The sequence below is a fragment of the Pelodiscus sinensis genome, chromosome 17 (genome assembly GCF_049634645.1).
Source record: "Pelodiscus sinensis isolate JC-2024 chromosome 17, ASM4963464v1, whole genome shotgun sequence".
Taxonomy (NCBI): domain Eukaryota; kingdom Metazoa; phylum Chordata; order Testudines; family Trionychidae; genus Pelodiscus; species Pelodiscus sinensis.
The window spans coordinates 15827294-15849803 of NC_134727.1; the positions used below are offsets into that span (position 1 = coordinate 15827294).

At 47.7% G+C, this 22510-nt stretch overlaps 1 protein-coding gene across 3 annotated transcripts in view; it reads right to left on the minus strand.

Annotated features, from left to right (window-relative positions):
- Positions 1-22510, minus strand: part of HTR4 (5-hydroxytryptamine receptor 4) — a 306886-nt gene that overhangs the window by 120886 nt on the left and 163490 nt on the right. For all 3 annotated transcript variants that reach the window (XM_075900214.1, XM_025178986.2, XM_006138098.4), the window contains 2 exons: positions 9158-9311; positions 5087-5655 (listed from right to left, as the gene is read on the minus strand). In XM_075900214.1, coding sequence (XP_075756329.1) covers positions 5087-5655; positions 9158-9311 — 723 coding nt within the window. The remainder of the gene's footprint in view (positions 1-5086; positions 5656-9157; positions 9312-22510) is intronic.

Here is a 22510-nt window from a genome sequence, read left to right on the forward strand (position 1 = left end):
CCTAACATGGCTCTGTCAGAACATTTTGACACTTAGTGTTTTCAGAAAAATAAATCACTGCGTTCTTTGACGGGAAAACATTCTTAAAAGTCAGTCACAACCCAGAACAGCATCTGTATCTCATCTTAAACAAAGATAAATGCACCCATTGCATCTGGAACCTGAAGTCTTATTCAGAAATTCATTAGAGGCACAGTTCTCACTGAAACTAAAATGCTCTGGATGGGGAGGGAACAGTGTGATCCAGTGAAAATCCTGAGGCTAGTGAGGGCTGGAGCATCCAATAATATGAGACACTCATTCCCATGAGCATCATTGTTCATTCCTGTTTTCCTATTGGGTTTAAACAGTTAAATCTCTTTAAACAGCAAGTCCTGAAATGCCCTAAAGAACGATTCTGCCCCCAAATCAGCAAAGAGCCTACTCTACCGTCTGCCATCATTGACTCTGGTAGAATGCAGAAAGCAGGTGACATTCCCCTTTGCCAAGGGACCTGTACAGGTTGCCAGAGCCCCATAAATGGGAGGTGTTGACCAAAGAATGATCACTAGCTCTCTGTTCTGGCAATGTGTTGATTCACCAAGTCCCTTCAGCATCTTCTCCATTTGACATCCTATGAAACCTGGGACATACCCTACTATGGAATTTTCTGCTGGCTGTGGGACATTTATAGGTTATCAACACCCACCTGTGGAAAGGTATAAATCAGGGCTTGGGAGAGTGCAGCTAACATTTATTCTCCTTCCTTGCTGATAACCGGAGCCATCCCGTCCATAGCATGGTTCAGGGCGGCCACTCCACACACCCATGCTTTTGGGGACCCCATGGTGGCCACCCCAATCATCCTACAGACATGTCCCATGAGATTATCTGGGGCCAGGGGCCTGGCGCAATGGCAGCAGGGGTCCCCCTGCACTTACCACTGCAGCGAGATCTGGAGCAGCCTGCTCCACCCACCAGCTTGCTGTGCTCTGCTTCTGAGTGGCAGCAGGAACCAGAGCACCCAGGAGGGTGATGCGGTGTGGAAGGGCAGAGCAGTGGGGTGGGAGCGGGACCTGCAGTGGGAGGTTGTTGTGTCAGGTCCCTCACCTGGACCTTAGGGGGGATTGGACAAGGATCCACACCACTCCCTCACAGGGTTGCCAGATGATTTCAGAAAAAATATCGAAAAAAAAGACCCTGAGAGTTTTTAAGCAAAAAAACCAAAAAAAAACCCAACAGCATGGCCCTAACAAGCTGCCAGTGGCTACCTGCCATCTTGCCTCCCTGCGCTCCCCTGTGGAACCTAGTAAGCCCTAGGGTTGCCAGGCTGCCTCTGTATTGAGCCGGACAGCCAGGGATTTTCACCTCCTGGTTGGGAAAAAAGCAGAAAGTACCGGACATTTTAGGTGTCCAGTATTTTCTGAATTTTTTTACCGGACAGGAGGCAAAAATACCGAACTATCCAGTTCGATACTGGACACCTGGCAACCCTACTCCCTCAGGATGGCCCAGCTGCTAAGAACATGCTTTGCGTTTAAAAGAAAAAGGTGGATGCAATTTAACTCTCAGTCAAGAATAGCTACCCACAGATCATAATTAGGCTGATTTCCATTCTTAACACTCAAACTTCTACCAGCATAAATGTATGCCACCCCTCATCCCCATCCTGGGGGAAATAGCTAACACCTCCCTCCCTCCTCAGTTTAGGACGCTGAGGTAATTGGCTTTTGAAGGACCGGTGTGCAGAGCAGGCATTCTTGAGCAGCCCCATTTGATCCTTCCAAACTCCGAAGGGGAGAAGACGCAAATGCCTGCCAAGCTAAGCAGCAATTGGGAGATGCTGAGAGATGATGGCCGTTTTTCTGAAAAAACCCTGTAGTGTAGACATACCCTTAGACTCAGGCCTCCATTCCATTCTCTCCAGACCACTGGGTACCTTCTAAATGGCAGAGCCACTGGCTTGTCCCAGGAGTGACTGGTCTCATAAACACTGAGCAGCACCACAGTGAAACACCCTCCAGCACTACTGTAAGGTCACAGTCACTTTCCTCCAATGACATGATGGCAACATCCACTGCTGGAGAGCCCAGAAAAATCACTGACTTGCTCAAATGTGAGCTGGGGAGACACTTGGAAATGAGCAGTGCCTGAGACAGCCTGGCTGCTCTGTAAATCCTACTTCAGGAGACCAGCATTTGGCTCATCCCTGAGAGCGCCGCTACGCTATAACTAGCCAGCCGCTCATGCAGTAGAGTGGCTCAGAGCCCAGATTCAGTTACAGAGCGAGGGAACAGGGAGCTTAGTCCCGGAAACCCCATTTTAATGAGCAGAAGGTATTTTTAAAAACACTTGTTAGTGGCCTGGAAACCTAAAAAGCTGGACTTCCTGAGTGCGTCAGCATGAGTTACTCTGCTGAGTCATTCCCCTCTCCCAACTGTCATTCAACAGAAACCCATTTTAAGAGGACATGGATGTTTACAATAAAAATATGTCTGAGGAAACCTCCAGTTTGCGGGAGTTCAGCTTCAGAACTGAGCCTCCAGGCTGTGGATGAAAATAGTCACCCGGGCATATGAGCTGAGAGCTGCTCAGTGCTACCTTCCCCCGTAAACATACCCCAGTGTTGTGGAGTTGCTGTTTACAATCCCACTCATGCAGACATTCTGGGGGGCACTGATTTCCTCATCCCATCCTCTACTTCCCAAACCCTCTGACAGGGCATCGAGGCTATGTCCAGACTCAGGGGTTTTTTCGAAAAAAGTAGCTTTTTTTCGAAAAAACTTCACCTGCGTCTAGACTACAGCCTCGTTCTTTTGAAATTAAATTGAAAGAACGCGGCTTTTCTTTCGACGGCGGTAAACCTCATTTCACGAGGAAGAACGCCTTTTTTTGAAAGTGCTCTTTCGAAAAAAGGCGTTCTTGAATGCCAACAGGGCTTTTTAGAAAGAGAGCATCCAGACTCACTCGCTGCTTTCTTTCGAAAAAGCGGCTTTCTTTTTCGAAAGTACTGCTTGCGAAAAAGCCTCTTTCGAAAGAGGCTTGCAGTCTAGACATAGCCCGAGAGGGGTATTTTTCACACTGAGCTTGCACTGCCTGTAGCCAGACAGACCGCTCCCCCCATCTCATCCATCTTATTTGCCTCTCTGAGGTTCCTGAAGCATACAGGACAGAGAAGGAGCAATAATATCAGCATAGTCTATGCTGGCTTATCTGATCCTGAGGAGCTGAAAACAGATATGTGGAGAGAGTGCAATTAAGTCAATAAGCTGGCCTCGAGGCTGCGAGAACTGCCCCGGCTGGCACCCATGTTGATTCGAACACACACACAGTCCCTGGGAGAGGAATTTCCCACTGAGAAAAGAATCCCCCAGTAATTCCAATTTAGTTATCTCTCTTACAAGTGTAAATTAAGTTCACAACTCTCTTGTAAGAACTGGTCTCACAAAAGGCAGACCAGCACTATTTGGCATTACAGATAAGAAAGAGAAATACGTGACCCAAAATGGGTATAAAAGATGGGTCCAGCACACACTCACTTGGAGTGTCATTCTACCCTCTACCTGCTGGTCGGGTTAGGTGTTTGACCTCCCAAGGTTCTATGGGGACGCCCACCTCGTATTTTCGTCTTTCCTAGGAATTGAGGGACCGGCCCTGGCCTGACATGCTGGAGTCGAGAGGCACAGAAGGGGGTAAAAATTGTACCTGGATGTGGTCCTCTGTCTTAAGTGTACACATAGAAAGAGTAAGCTGTTACTTGGTACCATTATTTCTATTTTTCTATCTTTATCTTCTTTGTAACCATTTTTAAGATCTATATTTTGCTAGAGGTTAAGAAATAGAGCAATAGCCATTGTAACCATATGATTTATAAGCTTCCTCAATAAACCTGTAACTGTTTAAGTTTTAACCTGACTCCTTCAGTTGCTGTAACAGAACCAGGCACAATTTAAAAAGAACTTCAGCCGGTCATTAGGGACAGTATAGGAAGAGCTTGGGTGTTTGGATTTGTGTCACACCCAGGTGGCAAAATCCGTTGGGGCACTTCTCAGCCTCCCCGAGGTTGCCCGCTGCGAAGGAATCACAGATTCTAGCAGCTAAAATCTGAAGTGTAATAAGCTCTTCCTGTACACTTATTGGGGCGCCCATCAACCTCTTCCAGGTTGCCCACTGCAAGGGACCCCGGTCTCAGCAGTTGAAGTCTCGGGTGTATAGTACACACACAGTATAGGAAGAGCTTGTGCGTTTGGATTTGTGTAACACCCAGGTGGCAAAATCTGTTGGGGCACTTCTCAGCCTCCCCGAGGCTGCCCGCTGCGAAGGAATCACAGATTCTAGCAGCTAAAATCTGAAGTGTAATAAGCTCTTCCTGTACACTTATTGGGGTGCCCATCAACCTCTTCCAGGTTGCCCACTGCAAGGGACCCCGGTCTCAGCAGTTGAAGTCTTGGATGTATAGTATACACACACACACTACACACTGCCCTGACCGTTGGCTGACACTGCCTCTGGAGACTTTCACCAGCCTATCTTGTCTGGCTCCCAATCCCGTGTGCCCAGCAAGGTCTAACTGCAGACAGCTGTTTGGAAGATCCATAGACTTAGATCCACTGACTGTAATGAAGACATTATTAAAATACCTTAGCTGGAGGCCATTTGCTTCCAGTGAATACGACAAAACCCACAAGGTAGACCATTACTTAGACATGCCATGGAGTGAAGGCCCCTCACATCGGTGTAGAAAGTGAAATGATTGGGATTTAAAAGGAAGGAATTACTGAACATAGAAAGATAATGGCTTGCTCCCTAACCAGAGAAGGGATGACAGCAGTCTTAGTGGGTGCTAATTTTGATCAATTGGTGCTAAACATTTAAACTGAGATGCGCCCACAAAAATGTCCACTTGCCTACTGCACCTGCATAACTCTCTGTGCATGTAGGACTCATGGAACTGTATCCAATGGCAGGCCTGCTAGCACAGCATGCAGCACAAACCCAGATACTTCGGGTGCTCCTGTTGCACCTCTAAACCATCAGATGCCCAAACAGAAAGAGAAACTAGCCCGTTAGTAAAAGGCCATTGACAACAAGGACCTGTTGCACTCACCTTAGCACGTGTGTTGATCCATTTATAGTGGTGGTGGAGCAGGGGACAGTTTGCCCCAGGATGGAAGGCCTTCGGTATCGTTCATCCCCACAGCAAAGAATGATGAGGAAGGCACGCCTGAAAGACTTGTTCAGGAAGGCATACAGGAAGGGGTTCAACCCTGAATTGATGTAGCCCAACCACAGGAAAGCTGTCCACAGCTGCCCAGGTACAGTGTAGTTTATGAATGGGTCCACGACATTAGTGATAAAGAACGGGGCCCAGCACAGGCAGAAGCAACCCATGATGATGCACAGGGTCTTGGCAGCTTTGGTCTCAGTCTTCATACGGTGAGAGCTATGCTGATCTGGGTGGTGCTGCCTTCCCTCTGTGGGTGCTCCTGCACGCTGGAGGATCTGGATCTGGTGGGCATGCTCCCTGGCTGTGATGTAAATCCGATAGTAGGCCAGCACCATTAATAAAAATGGAATGTAGAAGGCCACCACTGAGCAAGTAATGGCATAGGGCTTGTTGACCATGAATATGCAGTAGGTTGAGTTGGAAGTTTTGTTGAACTGTCTTTGTTGTATCTGAAAGTAAAAATGGGACAAAGGAAAAAAAGAGGCTTATCACAGCTTCTCTGATGACAAAAAGTCTCTTCTTGGGTTACTGTCAGCCCCCCTCCACCAACTTCTGCTTCCATCTGTCTCTTCCATATCTCTCTCAGCTCTCTAATATCTTGTGTATCGATCTCATCCATTTGCTCTCTCTCACTTATTTTCTCTCTGGCTATGTCTACACTGCATTGTAAAAAACTGGATTTACAATGGCTCGGGCTGGAGCCACACTGCAGCTGATAGAGAAGTCTATCAAGTCTGCAGCTTGATCCATGCTACAAAATGACAAGGCTTGGGCCCAAACTAAAGCTGATGACATATAAACCAGCCCCGCAAAATCCCACCACCCAGATTCTGAGATTGCTGACCAGAGTCAGACTAATTTATGTGTAGACTAAAAGGGGGATTAGGTTCAAACTATAATGAGAGTCCAGGCTTAGTGTGTAGTGTAGACATACCCCCCGTAGAATCTGCCCTCCTACTCTGTAGTTAGCATCACACTTCCAAACACTCCAGAGAGTTTCTCGATCTAGCTATGAAATATTCACTCTCTCCTAAATAGAGACTGAGGGCTACAAGGAAAAAGAACAATCCCAGACAGGAAAGGAGAGTGAGAGAAAAGTAACCCCTTTACTCTCTGTCGTTTATAAATTATCCACCTATATCCGGTTTTGCAAGGATGTCCAAATGTTGCCCAGTCTCATCATTCTACTAAGGAAGTGTGGCCCATAGAGAGTTCCAGTCCATGTGTAGTGCTCCATCATGAGCCAAGCAGATTGTAAGTTGTTTTGTAAGTCACATTAAAGATGAGGAGAGCTGCAGGCTAGTTCACAGAATTTGGAGGGCTGTGTTTGGCTTGCGGGCTACACCATAGGCACCCTCAGGTGAAGGAGAAGCCAGGAGAGAATGGATGCAAGTGAAGTATGTGAGTTTGGGGGAAAAGGGAATCCTCTGGGAGAACATTCCTGCTACCAAGCAGCTGCAGAATCAAGTCCATTGAACATGTAACACCTGGCACTAGGTGTCTGTGTGAGTAGCAGCTCTACCTCTCATTTTCTCATTTCCCCTGATGGACTGCCCAGGGAGTACCCAGTAAATAGTGTGGAGAATCAATTTAAGACAATTATGAGGAGTGATGGCAACCCTGTAAAGGGTCGATGGCAGAGAAATAAAAGCAGAGCCTTTTCTGAAAGGACACAAGCAGAGAAGTCAATGGAATACATCAATAGGAGAACAAATGATTCCTTTAATCATCCTTAAATGATCCAGAAGCCCAGCTGGAGGAATCTTTGAGCTTATCCCCCAGTCAATTCACCTGACGGACTGGCCTAGGAATGCAAAGTGAGCCCACCAGTATTAAAATCTCCTTTCAGGGTTTCTAATTTTATTTGCTCTGAGACTCATGTAGAGTGCTCTCATCCCAGGCCCTCTTCAAATGGAGCACTTTTACTCTATTACTTTTTATTATCCTTAACTACTTCAACTACACACTGGCCAGATGATTACATATTTTTTGCCCCCTGCCACAAAAGAGGTTCTGAAAATAGAGACAAAGGATACATCTACACTATGAGTTTTCTTGGCAAAAAATATGCTAATGAAGGGTTCATTTGCATGAGTCATGATCTTATTTGCATATTTGCTGCCAATCGTTTTTGCTCTAGGTTTTTTTTCACAAAAACAAGCAGTGGGGACGTGGGTTTTTTGCATAAAAACCCCTTTTTCTGAAAGATCGGTATACCTCCTTTTTTGGGGCATAAGGATCTTGTGGGAAAAGGGGGATTTGCGCAAAAAGAAAACGTCCACACTGCTTGTTTTTGTGCAAAACCCCAGCGCAAAAACAGATCGGCAGAAAATACGCAAATGAGATTGCAACTCATGCAAATGAGTCCCTCGTTTGCATATTTTTTGCCAAGAAAACTCATAGTATATATGTAGCCAAAGGGAGTGGAATAAAAACTATTTACCAATGAAAGGACTGGTTGGGAAGGTTTCACGAAACCTCAACTGTGTCACATTCAGAATGGAGTATTGATGTGACCAGGAAAAAAGCAAGAGTAATAGTATCCTTTTTGGTTCACTTGCGAGAGCTTATGTCACCAAGCTAGCCAGGATCTCAACTCACGTCCCAGCTGTCCAGGCCTGGTTGGGCCCCACAGGAGATGGACTCAGCTCTTGAGCTCTCCACTAAGGTAAGGCCAGCACGGTTAGAATTAATGGCCAAGACTTTCAGAAGTGAGCAGGGGTTTGAGGCATCTCTGTGATGGAATGCCCTGCTTTCAAGGCACATAACTCAGAAAATGCTGCATCTCCATCTCTGAAAACCAAGCCCCATTCAGGTGTGTCAGGCTGGACACTCCAAATTACTAGATAGGTCAGAAAACTGTGGCTGTGGTAAATCTCTTTGGGTACGTCTACATTTGCTCCCTAGTTTGGAGTAGGGATGCAAATGCAGATGAGTGAAGTAGCTAATGAAGCCGGGATTTAAATATCCCACGCTCTATTAGCATGATCTTGCCAGCGCGCTAGTTCGAATCACAGCTGATTCAAACCAGGACGTGCGCGCCGGGATGCATTAGTTCGAACCAAAGCCCTTGGTTCGAACTAACGTTACTTCTCAAAAAATGAGGAGTACTCCTCAAAAAATGACGAGTACTCCTCAAAAAATGTTACACTGAAGAGTATGCTAAGCTTATAAACAGTAAAATGAGCCTGTGATGCCAGGTGGCCTGGCACCTACAGCAGGGCACTCGGTGGCATGTTCAAAAGGCCACTTGACCTTGTGCAGCACTACTGAGTTAACCCTCATCTAAACTTCTGACCAAGAGCTGCCACTGTCTCTGTGACAAGTTCTTTAGGAGCCCAGTCCTGAAAGGGAACTTCACATCCCTGGAAATCAGTGGTGACAAGGCAGCTCAGCACCTCTCCAAATTAGGCCCATGATTTCTAAATACAAAAGTCTCCTCCTCTAGATTTCAGCCTAATCTGGCTGTTGTTCCTCAGGCAGATCTCTGATTGGACCTAAAGTAAAGGCCACATCTCCATGGTGGGCACCCTCTAGGCGTTCAGAAGTACCTCTGCAGAAATATCACTGAGGCCATGTCTTCACTTACTGGAGGACTGACCTGTTAAATCAAATGCCCCCATCAACAGTGGCACTCCTCGCTGTCCCAAGGAGTAGGGGAAGTCAACAGGAGTGTTTCTTCCATCGATCTCCTGCTGTGGAGCTGCCCCAGAAAATCGATGCAAGGTACGTCAACTCCAGTTATATAATTCATGTATCTGGAGTTGCATATCTTGCATTGATTTTCTCCGCCAACGTAGACCTGGCCTGAGTGTAAGATTCAACAAATACCTCTCTCCTTCAAATCTCTTTGAACACTGATATTTAAAAGGAGGAAGAGAGAAAAGCACCTTTTCTGCAGTTGCTGAAGGCATTTCACACCAAGCAATCGGAATCATACTTACTACTCACCAAGTCTAATATGCCAATGCTATTCCAGCCTTGCATTATAGGGAGAAAGGAAATAAAGGTCGGGATGGTCCAGCACCCTCCAAGCATTAGAGAAATGCGCAACGGTGTCATCTTATTCCTGTAAACCAGAGGTTGGCAGCAGATAGCATAGTACCTGAAAGGGGAAGGAGAGGCACTGCTCATGAATAATGGATGTCACTCCAGAACTTTTAAAGACAAAACAAAAAGACATTTTAGCCAACATTTTTCTTCTACTTAAAAAACAAAACAAAACAGAAACAATGTCTTGCTTTTTATAACTGCTCTTTACCCAAGAGTCTTAACGCACTTTAAAGCATGAATGAATTAAGCCCCCAAATTTTCCTTTGAGGGAAGCCAATATTTCTGTTTTCCAGGCGGGGAAATTGAGGCACAAAGTAATGCCATGACTTTATCTGAAGTCAGAGACCAGAGCCTCTAACTTAGCAGTGAACTCCAGACTTCTACTTTTAAGCTTAACACATGAGCCATCTTCCTCTTTATGATGATGAACAGCTAGATCATCTGCCTTCAATTCAGCCATTACTGAGATGATGATTTTTTTAAAAAAAAATTCCAGGGTAATGGACTTGTTTTGTGAGGGCAGGAGGTTGGGACAGCAAAAGTGATATACAGGCAGTCCCCGGGTTACGTACAAGATAGGGACTGTAGGTTTGTTCTTAAGTTGAATCTGTATGTAAGTCGGAACTGGCGTCCAGATTCAGCCGCTGCTGAAACTGATCAGTTTCAACAGTGGCTGAATCTGGAAGCCAGTTCTGACTTACATACAGATTCAACTTAAGAACCCCAGGCATCCCCAAGTCAGCTGCTGCTGAAACTGATCAGCGGCTGATTCCAGGAAGCCCGGGGCAGAGGCTTCCTGTAGTCAGCCACTGGTCATTTTCAGCAGCTGCTGACTAGGGGACACCTGGGGCAGAGCAGCTGGGGTGCTGCTGGGTTGGTCCAGTGGCACCCAGAGCGGCGCTACGGGACCAACCCAGCAGCGCCCCAGCTGCTGTACCACAGGCGTCCGGAGCAAAGCCGCAGAGCACGGGGGCAGCGGGACTGCCCAGACGCGCCGTGGCTATCCTGCTGCCCTCGGGCTCCGCGGCTTTGCTCTGCTCTGCTCCCCGTCCCCCAGGTCTGCAGACCAGGGGGAGGGGGAGCAGAGTAGAGCAGAGCAGCGGAACGCGCGGCCAGCTGACAGCCCAGACGCGTCTGGGCTGTCAGCTGGCCGCGTGCTCCGCTCTGCTTCCCCCCCCCCCCATGGTTTGCAGAGCAGGGGGAGGGGGAGCAGAGCGGAGCAGAGCAGAGCGGCAGAACGCGCGGCCAGCTGACAGCCCAGACGCATCTGGGCTGTCAGCTGGCCGCGTGCTCCGCTCTGCTCCCCCCCCCCGCAGATCAGGGGGAGGGGGAGCAGAGCGGAGCACAGCAGAGCGGCGGAACGCGCGGCCAGCTGACAGCCCAGACGCATCTGGGCTGTCAGCTGGCCGCGTGCTCCGCTCTGCTCCCCCCCCCCCGCAGATCAGGGGGAGGGGGAGCAGAGCGGAGCACAGCAGAGCGGCGGAACGCGCGGCCAGCTGACAGCCCAGACGCATCTGGGCTGTCAGCTGGCTGCGTGCTCCGCTCTGCTCCCCCCCCCCTGCAGACCAGGGGGAGGGGGAGCAGAGCGGAGCAGAGCAGAGCGGCAGAACGCGCGGCCAGCTGACAGCCCAGACGCGTCTGGGCTGTCAGCTGGCTGCGCGTTCCGCCGCTCTGCTCTGCTCCGCTCTGCTCCCCCTCCCCCTGGTCTGCAGAGGGGGGGGGGGGGAACAGAGCGGAGCGTGCGGCCAGCTGACAGCCCAGACGCGTCTGGGCTGTCAGCTGGCCGCGGGTTCCGCTGCCGCTTTGCTTCCTCTCCCTGGTCTGCTCGAGACCAGGGAGAGGAAGTGCCCCGTTCGTAACTGCGGATCCGACATAAGTCGGATCCGCGTAACTCGGGGACTGCCTGTATACGAATTAACAAAGCATTTCATATTCACAAAAACATCTTCTACAAAATGTGATTATGTTTACGTGACTCCCTTTCTTAATCCTATTCCCTCCCATCTTTCTTTCCCTGCAGCCGCAGCAGCACTTTAAACTGAAAGCGTGGCCACAGCAGGAATGATGGAAGAGAGCTCTCCCAGCGCTCTGGGTGAACCACCTCCACAAAAGGAGTAGCTAACAATGCTGCAAGTATTCGGCGCCCAGTGCTGTAGCCTGGTTCACACTGGCGTCCACAGCACTGTAACTTGCTGAACTCAGAGGGTGTTTTTTCACACTCCTGAGCCAGAAAGTTATAGCTCTGTAAAGTGCCCAGGTAGGCTTAGCTTTTGACAGAATCATATTCTGACAGAATATGTAGTTCCATCTAAATCAATATACTTCATGAAAACAAGTCAGTTTGCCAGTTTTATTTTGGAAGAAAACTAGAAAGAAAATTCTGACAATGTCCCACCATATTGATGTTTTTAGAATGAAGCATTTTGATTTATTGTTTTGAAATGAATTTTTCTTTCTTGCTTGCTTGTTTGCTTTCTGAATTTTCCTTCACAGAGAATTTTCATATTTTCTGTGTACATTCCAATTCGATATAAAGTCCCATTTCAAAATCTTAAACACCTCGGCTCAGCTCTATAGGTTTCTAGTGAAAGCATCATTAATTAAGACTAAGGATGTGCTCCTTCACTAGGAATATTGGATCATCATCAGCCAAGGTAATTGAGAGTGTAGAATAATACCATATTGCATTTGTGTCATATGTTTCACCCAAATATCTTATAACATGCTACCAAGGTGGGTAACTATAAGTATCATCTCTGTTTTACAAATTGGGACACTGAGGTACAGAGAGAGGCTGAGAAAAGGTCTGGGTCAGAGAGTGAGTCCGTGTCATACTCCAAACAGAATTGAGGTGGAGCTGAATGAAAAATGCACAAAACTACAACCCATCTCCTCTACCCCCCAATATCTGGCTGTATTTTAAATGAATTGCTCTGACCATGATTGCGCCCTAGTAAGGAGTATATGGAGAAAGAGCAAACCCATTTAAGGAAAGACTCCTAGGATATGTCTACACTACAGCGCTAATTCGAACTAAATTAGTTAATTCGAACTAAGCTAATTCGAACTAGCGCACCTAGACTTAAAAACTAGTTCGAATTAGCGTTTTGCTAATTCGAACTAGCATGTCCACATTGAGTGGACCCTGAACCAAAGTTAAGGCTGGCCGGAAACAGTGCCGGCAGGGCATCAGGTTAGGACTTAGAGTGTGGAGCTGCTGTCTCAGACTAGCCGAGGGCTGTGCTTAAAGGGACCCGACCCCCACCCCGGACAAACAGTTCTCAGGGTTCCCTGCTTGCTTGTCAACCTCGATGAGGGACAGCAAAGCAGTCCTGTCTTGGAGTGCCCTGAGTGCCCACACTCGGCACATCACAGCACTCGGCCATCAGCCCGGCTGCACTTGCCGCAGGCTGCCATACAGGGGGGTCAATCGAGGGGTTGTCAGGATCCAGGAGACCCTGCAGGAGAGCTTCCACCCTGAGGAGCCCTCAGAGCCACCCCAGTCCTCCCCATCGGGGGATCGTACCCCATTCCTTCCTCACCTCCTTCCACTTATCCCTCCCTAGCCCCCCTTCCTGATGTAAAAAATAAAGGACAGGTGTGTTCAAAAATAGAAACTCTCTTTATTTAACAAAACTGGGGGGGGGGGAGGTTTACCTCTGGGGAGACTGGAAAAAGGAGGTGGGGGAGAGGAAAAGAGAGGGTGGGAGAGGGGAGGGGGAAACCTAGGAGGAGGGAGCTGGAAGGGGAAAGCCAGGGGAAGAAGGAGGAGGGGAAGTATAAAACTATGGTACGCCATATCTTCAGTACTGTGTACAGATGTGGTCTCCTCACCTCAAAAAAGATATTTTGGCCTTGGAAAGGGTTCAGAAAAGGGCAACTACAATGATTAGGGGTTTGGAACAGGTCCCATATGAGAAGAGGCTAAAGTGACTGGGAGGATATGATAGAGGTCTATAAAATCATGAGTGGTGTGGAGAGGGTGATTAAAGAAAAGTTCTTCATTAGTTCCAATAATATAAGGACTGGAGGACACCAAATGAAATGAATGGGTAACAGGCTTCAAACTAATAAAAGAAAGTTCTTCTTCACAAAGCAAATAGTCAACCTGTGGAACTCCTTGCCACAGGAGGTTGTGAAGGCTAGAACTATAACAGAGTTTAAAGAGAAGTTAGATAAAGTCATGGAGGTTGAGTCCATGGAGTGCCATTAGCCAGGGGGTAGGAATGGTGTCCCTGGCCTCTGTTTGTAGAAGGCTGGAGATGGATGGCACGAGACAAATGGCTTGGTCATTGTCTTCGGTCCATCCCCTCCAGGGCAGCTGGTGTTGGCCGCTGTCGGCAGACAGGCTACTGGGCTAGATGGACCTTTGGTCTAAACCAGTACGGCCATTCTTATGTTCTAAGCTCAGGGCTCAGGGTCAGGGGTCTCACTGGACCACCTTCATTTTCATGCAAACCTGCTCCTGGGTTTGAATGTGGCCTTTGGTGGCCAGGCTGGCAGCTATCCTGCCCTAGACGGCCTCATTCCTGTGCCTAGTGCGGAGGTCGTGGACGTTGGAGGCCTCCCCCCAAACCTGGAGGAGGTCCACGATCTCCGCCCTAGACCAGGCAGGCGCTTGCCTTTTGCGGCCCCGGGCAGGCTCCTGGGAGCTGCCAGCCTGGTCCCAGGAAGAGGCGGAGGGCTGGGTGGCAGCGGGTGGCTGGCTCGTGCCGTGCCAGGTGCAGGGTCTGCTTGCTGGGTGCTTGCAGGCTTGCACCTGGCACTGGCACTGTAGCCAGACCGTGCCCCTTTAAGGGCTCCGGGGCCGGGAAGGGGGCAGAAGAGTTTCCCTGGTTGTGCCCAGAGTGGCCACAAGGGCAAGCTGGGAAGGGCTAGCCTCCAACTAGTTCGAATTAAGTGGCTACACAGTACTTAATTCGAACTAGGCGTTAGTCCTCGTAGAATGAGGTTTACCTATTTCGAATTAAGCGCTCCGCTAGTTCGAATTAAGTTCCAACTAGCGGTTTGCATGTGTAGCGCCTATTAAAGTTAATTCGAACTAACAGCTGTTAGTTTGAATTAACTTTGTAGTGTAGACATACCCCTAATGACTTCAATGGGCTTTGGATCAGACATCCAACTGAACAGGTGCCTTTAAAATCACATGGAAAGGTAGGTTAGGTTTTAAAAGTTTCAATTAAAGACCATAGGCAGCAATAGTGCAAAAGCTAAACTTGGCACATGAGGGTGACAGTAGTTCCACACATGTGATGCTGATTATGAGTTGGCAACATGTTGTTTTGTGATGGTGGGTTAATGAAACACACAAATGTAAAGTAACAAGTGCAGGCTTGCAGGCTCCCTGTCTGCCATGGACCCATAAGCTGCTCAAAGCAGCCAGCTGCTGGGGCTAGCATGTGCGTGCCTGCATTGTGCACCTTTGTGAGGAGGGGGACAGAGGATCTCCATGTGGTGCACGGAACAGCGAGGATTGTGATGAGCTGCCAGTTGAAGTTGTGTGGATTGTACTGGGGGTGGACACAGTGTGCACAGACTCCACTATCTCCAAGGAGTGTGTGCTGAGCCTGCACAGCCCTCCCATCCCACCACTACAGGGCGTGTACCATGCAGAAACACACACACTCTGGCCCATTGTAGAGTTGTGACAGCTAGGGAGCCGGTCTGAGGGTCCCACTGGGTCATATAACATTGGCAGTCCAGAATATTGTGGCGGGCCAGATCCAAATGTTTGGTGGGCTGGTTCTAGCCTGCAGACCATATTTTCCTGCCTCTTACCAACAGTCACTTGGAGATGTGATATTCCTACAGCAATGGAAAAAATGTTCCATATACTGTGTCTACCCTACAGGGTTATATCAGCACAGCTACAGCACCAGAGCTATGCAGCTATATTACTTGTAGTGTAGACATGGAGTAAATATTTACACATAGCACCTATAAGAATGCTGTATGCATTTTAAGAGTGAATGGGCTAGTATGGTGTAAAAGGAAGATTTTGCAGATCCGGCCCGTGAACACTCAGAAGTAGTGCTGCGCGATGCTAGTTACAGTATCTGGGAACCCATGGGCTAAGAGCACTGTATTAAAGTAGTTGCCTTAGAATAAAAAAGCCATTCAAAATAGGAACAGTGTCTGGCTGCCAGCAAAGAGAGTTACTTTGTGTCAGGCTTGATGCTGAGATTGGCCTAATCTCTGATTGGAGGCAAGGGAAGAGGAGCCTCACTGCAAGATACCCATGACAGTCCATTTTATGAGTGCAATAGCATCATCTTACCTGACTGCACATGAGACACCAAGCCAGTCATAGGGTACAGCTACACTGTAACAGTATTCTGAAATAACTCAGTCCGCATCTAAACAGCAGGCAGTTATTTCAAAATAGTGTCAAAATACTGTCAAGCTGGAGGACTTCTTACTCCGACTTCTATAGCCCTCCTTGTACGAGGACTAAGGGAAGTCGAAGGAAAAGTGCTCTATTTCGAAATAAGATACACAACTGACGTAGCTCAATTTGTGTAGCTTATTTCAAGTTAAGCTCTGCAGTGAAGACGCACCCGTAGAGAGCAAACAAACAGCCCATTTCTCTATATATTACACCTCCAATTGCTTGCTACCTAGACAACTTAAGCCATGTATTTTAAGAGATGGTTACCCTAATGATTTCACTTGCAAAGCAGATAGACTTTGTCTAAAATACCCCTCTTCCAAGGTTGGAGCCAATTCCCATGAAAGTTAATAAAAAGAATACTAAGCAGCCTGATTCTTATTTACATTACATACCCCTTCAGGGGTATGTCTACACTACAAAGTTAATTCGAACTAACAGACGTTAGTTCGAATTAACTTTGATAGGCGCTACACTAGCGCTCCGCTAGTTCGAACTTAATTCGAACTAGCGCAGCGCTTAGTTCGAACTAGGTAAACCTCATTGTACGAGGACTAAGCCTAGTTCGAACTTACTAGTTCGAATTAAGGGCTGTGTAGCCCCTTAATTCGAACTAGTGGGAGGCTAGCCCTCCCCAGCTTTCCCTGGTGGCCACTCTGGCCAGCACCAGGGAAACTCTATTGCCCCCCTCCCGGCCCCGGACCCCTTAAAGGGGCATGGGCTGGCTATGGTGCCCATGCCAGGTGCAAGCCTGCCAGCACCCAGCCAGCAGACCCTGCACCTGGCACGGATCGAGCCACCCACCCGATGCCCCCCAGCCCTCCCCCGCTTCCCGGGACCACAAGAGGTGGGCACCCGCCTGGGCTAGTGCAGACATCGTGGACCTTGTCCATGATCTCCGCACTAGGCACAGGAATGTGGCCATCTAGGGCAGGAGAGCTGCCAGCCTGGCCACCCAGGAGCAGCTGTGCAAGAAAATCAAGGGGGTCCACTGAGACCCCCGATCCTGAGCCCTGAGCTTACAATGGCCATACTGGGTCAGACCAAAGGTCCATCTAGCCCAGTAGCCTGTTTGCCGACAGTGGCCAACCCTAGGGACCCTGGAGGGGATGGACCGAAAACAGTGACCAAGCCATTTGTCTCGTGCCATCCCTCTCCAGCCTTCCACAAACCTTGGGCAGGGACACCACTCCTACCCCCTGGCTAATAGCACTCCATGGACCCAACCTCCATGAATTGATCTCACTTCTCTTTAAACTCTGTTCTAGTTCTAGCCTTCACAGCCTCCTGCAGCAAGGAGTTCCACAGGTTGACTCTCTGCTTTGTGAAGAACAACTTTCTGTTACTAGTTTGAAGCCTGCTACCCATTCCTTTCCTTTGGTGTCCTCTAGTCCTTCTTTATGGGAACTAATTAAGAACTTTTCTTTATGCATCCTCTCCACAAAACTCCTGCTTTTAGAGACCTCTATCCTGTCCCCCCTCCGTCTCCTCTTTTCTAAGCTGAAAAGTCCCAGTCTCTTTAGCCTCTCTTCATATGGGACCTGTTCCAAACCCCTCATCATTTTAGTTGCCCTCCCCTCTCCCAGCCTCTCTCTTCCCGTCTCCCACCTCCTTTTCCCAGTCTCCCCCAGTTTTGTTCAATAAAGACAGATTCAATGTTGGAAGACACGTTATCTTTATTTTGTACATCAAGAAGAGGGGCTAGGGAAGGGTAAGTGGAACGAGGTGAGGGAGGAATGGGGTACGAGCCCCTGATGGGAAGGACTGGGCTGGCTCTGCGGGCTTCTGGGGGTGGAAGCTCTCCTGCAGCCCCCCCAATTGCCCCCTCTCCCCAGATGGCAGCCTGCGGCAAGTGTAGCCGGGCTGATGTCCGAGTGCTGTGATGTGCCCAGTGTGGGTACTCCGGGCAATCAAAGCCAGGACTGCTTTGCAAGTGGGGCACCCCTGAGAACTGTCTGTCCGGGGTGGGGGTCGGGACCCTTTAAGCACAGCCCTCGGCTAGCCTGAGACAGCAGCTCCACGCTCTAAGTCCTCATCTGATGCCCTGTCGGCACTGCTTCTGGCCATCCTTAAGCCTGGTTCCGGGTCCACTTAATGTGGACATGCTAGTTCGAATTAGCAAAACGCTAATTCGAACTAGTTTTTTAGTCTGGATCCGTTAGTTCGAATTAGCTTAGTTCGAATTAATTAATTCGAACTAAGTTAGTTCGAACTAACGTTGTAGTGTAGACATACCCCCGCAGAATAAAGGGCCTTTAGTGTAAATGGAAATCAAGCCTATTTACCTTAATGGGAGAGACTCTTGGATCTTAATTTGCTTGGAGGAGGTCTTGAGTTAGTGCTAAGAATTGGAGTGAATTTTAGGTGGTTCTCATGGAGTGACAGATTTATTGGAGCATAAGCTTTCATGGGCAAAGACCCACTTCGTCAGATGCATGTAGTGGAAATTCCAGAGGCAGGTATAAATATACAGGCCTATGAAAGGAGTACCAATCAAGAATAAGGCCAGAGATAACTCAGTCAGGGAGGATGTGGCCCACTTTTAGCAGATGATGTGGCAGTGTGAACACCAAGAGAGGAGAAACTGCTTTTGCAGTTGGCTAGTCATTCACAGTCTTTGTTCAATCCTAAATTGATAGTGTCAAATTTGCAAATGAATTGTAACTGCAGTTTCTGTTAGTCTATAAGGTGCCACAGGACATCTCGTTATTTATGCAGATTTAGACAAACACGGCTACCCCTCTGATACTCATGGAGTGAGAGGGTGCAGGATGTTTCAAAGAGACAGGAGGGCCAATGTTAGGGACAAAATAAATACTTCCTTAAAAAGAACGGCCATGCTGGGTTGAACCAGTGGTCGATCCAGCCCCATATATCTTGTCTTCAGCTAGTGGCCAATGCCAGGTGCTTCAGAAGGAATGAGCAGAAAAGGGCAATCTGTTGCTCCGGTTGCCCTATCTCATCTTCTGGCAGTTGGAGGCTTACAGATACCCAGGGTGCAAAGTAGCATCCCTGACCATCATGGCTAAAAGCCATTGAAGAACCTATCCTCCATTAAGTTATTTAATACTCTTTTGAACCCAATTGTATGTATGGCCTTCAGAGCATTCTATGGCAATGAGTTCCACAGGCTGGCTGTGCACTGTGTATCTCTGAGGCTATGTCTACACAGTAATGTTATTTCGGAATAACTGATATTATTCCAAAAGAATAAAGTGCACTGCCAGCATTGATTTTGAAATAATGGTGAGCAGGAGGACTTCTTTCTTTGACTCCTGTAACCCTCATTTTACAAGGAGTAAGGGAAGTCAAAGGAAGAATGCTCTGCCTTGGACTTCACTGCTGTGTAGACAGCGCCAAAAGCCAAATTAAGCTATTTCGACTTCAACTACGCAATTTGTATAGCTTATTCCGACTTTAGCCCTGCACTGTAGACGTGATCTGTGATAACCAGTCAGTGGACCATGCCATGTCAGTGTATCTCATGCCATGTTTACTGTAGCTTATTAAGGCTGGATTTTCCCCCATCATATCTGTGCTTCTGGGTTAAGGAAATAAACTGTTTGACCTTTGAGATCAAACAGGCATTTCCAGTAAAGTCATTTACTACTCACTGAGACAGATGGTACTACTTTTGGCACCATTTACAGCAGACTTTGTGTCACTGACTACCAGGGACACAGCCGGGATATTTGATCTTTTTCGTGCCTGAAGAGCCGCCTAGTGGAAGGTGCTGTTTGGTGTAGGATGTTTGTAGCATTCAGCAGATGCAGGTGTGTAGCAAATTACTACCGAGACCAGACAGAATGTGTGTATTTTGCAAAAAGAGTAAAAAATAAAAATGAATGAATAAATGGAGACAAAAAGAGAACTCAAAAATTCCTCTGGCAATAAACATGTTGAGTCAGGAGTGGCAAACAGATAAGAAAATCATCAGGAAATATTTCCAATTAACCATGTTGGAGAAACCATTCATCCAAGTAGTTCCAATTGTTAGGTTTCTGAACTTTTATCTATGCTGCAGCTGACAGCATTACATTGGCTTGTGCATGTTATTAACGGGCAATTAAAATAAAATTATGACTGCAAAAATAACATCATATGTTCTCATATTTCTTCCCTCTTATGATCCCACTGCAATATTTCTCCACATACACGTCAAAATGGTGGGGGGGTTTTTCTGACTGCCTTGGCTGCACACTTCACCGTGGATTCGAAAGTTAAGCTGGATTTCTTCTGCTTCTTCATCATCATCTACTACATATTTGAGAGAGTTTGTGTGTGTCTGGCTCTCTGTTCGTTCAAGAACTCCTCCTAAACAATAAGAGCTAGAACTACCAAATTTGGTATTCAGCTTCCTCTTATCATAACTTAAAAGCACAGTAAAGGTCTGTCTATGCCAAAAAAATGGGATATGCCTGGAATGGGCTTGCGTCTTAGAAAACTATACAGAAAAGAGACAGAATCACCAGGCAGGTGAAAGGGCTGTTTGGGGGGCACCACTCCTTCAGAACTACCTCAGCCCTAAGCTTCCCACCCCTCAGATACCCCTTAGTGAGGGAGGGAGGGCTGAAGCTCCCTCTCCCCAATTAATACAAGAACATTGTTATCTGTTCTTTTTCATCAGGGAACAAGGAAAAAGTGCACAGATTGTTGTATTCTTCACTCTGGCTGGGAAGTGCAGGGGGCAGTTAAACCTGGACCTGCCCCAGCCAGGGGACATGCATCCCTCTCCTGGCTGTGCCTCTGGAGCTGTAGTAGCCATGGGGAGGCGCTTCTCACCTGGCCCCAAGCTGCTGCAGGGAAAGGGCTGGAGTAGGCCTCTCTCCCTGAGCCAGCCTGCATACTGAACCCCTCCTCCCCAGCCCCACCCTAGAGCAATAATTTAAATGAAGCATGTACATTTTCATTTCATTTTTCAAAAGTAAAAAATTAATTGATTTAAGGACCAGAGCAATGTCAGGTAAATCTTCTAGTTACTTATAATAAAGGTTCTGCAGCCAGAACCTGGATAACAATTTTGCAGATGATGTGTGAGACAGAGAAGAGTCTAGCTCTCTACCTCACTTCCAGGTCCCAGTGGAGGTCATATCTTTTACGGGACCAACTTCTGTTGGTGAGAGAGACAAGCTTTTGAACTACACAGAGCTCTTCCTCTTGACTTCCTCCGTAACTTCAGTGGGAATCATATCTGGCTATTTCAGGGGTAAGTTTGGTGCCAGTTTTCCTGGCTCCCAGAACTATACCCTAACCATCTGAGAACACTGGCTCCCTATGTCTGAAGGCCTACTGACAGACACTGTACTATGGCCATAGCAATTTATGAGAGCTTGCTTCAGAGCTAATTACCTGGGATTAAGAAGAAACCTCCCCAAATGGCAGTTTATTGGATAAATTGTCTGTTCTAGAGCTTTTTTCACCTTCTACTGAAGATACTAGTACAGGCCACTGTCAAAGATAGAACACTGAACTAGCTGGATTACTAGTCTGATCCTCTATAGAAATTTCTGTCATGTCCCTCTGTCCTTAACCAATGGGTACTGCCGTGATCGGCTGAGCGTGTCACATGAGATAAAATATGAGGCATAGAAAGTGCTGTAAGAGCAAACACGTCCTCTTCCTGCCTATAGGGCTCTCACTTTTCTGGCTGTTTACCAAACAAATTAGGTAATGAAGCAGACATAAATGCATAGTGACATGTGGGACATCCCCTATCAGCAATGCCTTTGTGCCTAACCAGGGCTGCCAACAGGGGGGCAAAAGGGGCAGTTGCCCTGGGGGGTCCAGTGATTTAAAAGTGCCCGTGGCTCTGGGCCCTTTAAATTGCTACTGGAGCCCCGCGTGGCACTGTCCAGGCAACACTGAGTGCTGGGTTGGGGAGGAATGGCACGGTCCAGGTGGCACTGAAATCTGGTTGCCCCTCCCCCTTCTGGGAAGCCTGGAGTCAAGCCTCCACCTCCATTGCACAGGGCCCAGCAAAGTCTGCTGCCTGCCCTGTGTCTAACAGCTCTCAGTGCTCCAGATCACATTCCCAGGAAGCAGGATCATGAACAGCTTGTCTAGCACTGAACTGAGGAAAGTGTAGAGAAAAATTATGAAGATGAATAGGAAATGGAAAGGGAAATGCCCATCATTTCTCTTCATGAATTTCTGCTGCAAAAGACTAAGGCTGTCATGCTGACTGTAGCCAGACAGCCCCCCCCCCCATCTCATCCATCTTATTTGCCTCTCTGAAGCATACAGGGAAGACAAGGAGCAATAAAATCAGCATAGTCTATGCTGGCTCATCTGATCCTGAGAAGCTGAAAAAAACAGATATGTGGAGAGAGAGCGATTAAGTCAATAAGCTGGCCTCGAGGCTGCGAGAACTGCCCCGGCTGGCACCCATGTTGATTCGAACACACACACAGTCCCTGGGAGAGAAATTTCCCACTGAGAAAAGAATCCCCAGTAATTCCAATTTAGTTATCTCTCTTACAAGTGTAAATTAAGTTCACAACTCTCTTGTAAGAACTGGTCTCACAAAAGACAGACCAGCATCATTTGGCATTACAGATAAGAAAGAGAAAATATGTGACCCAATGGGTATAAAAGATGGGTCCAGCACACACTCACTTGGAGTGTCATTCTACCCTCTACCTGCTGGTCGGGTTAGGTGTTTGACCTCCTGAGGTTCTATGGGGAACCTCGTATTTTCGTCTTTCCTAGGAATTGAGGGACCGGCCCTGGCCTGACATGCTGGAGTCGAGAGGCACAGAAGGGGGTAAAAATTGTACCTTGGATGTGGTCCTCTGTCTTAAGTGTACACATAGAAAGAGTAAGAAGCTGTTACTTGGTACCTTTATTTCTATTTTTCTATCTTT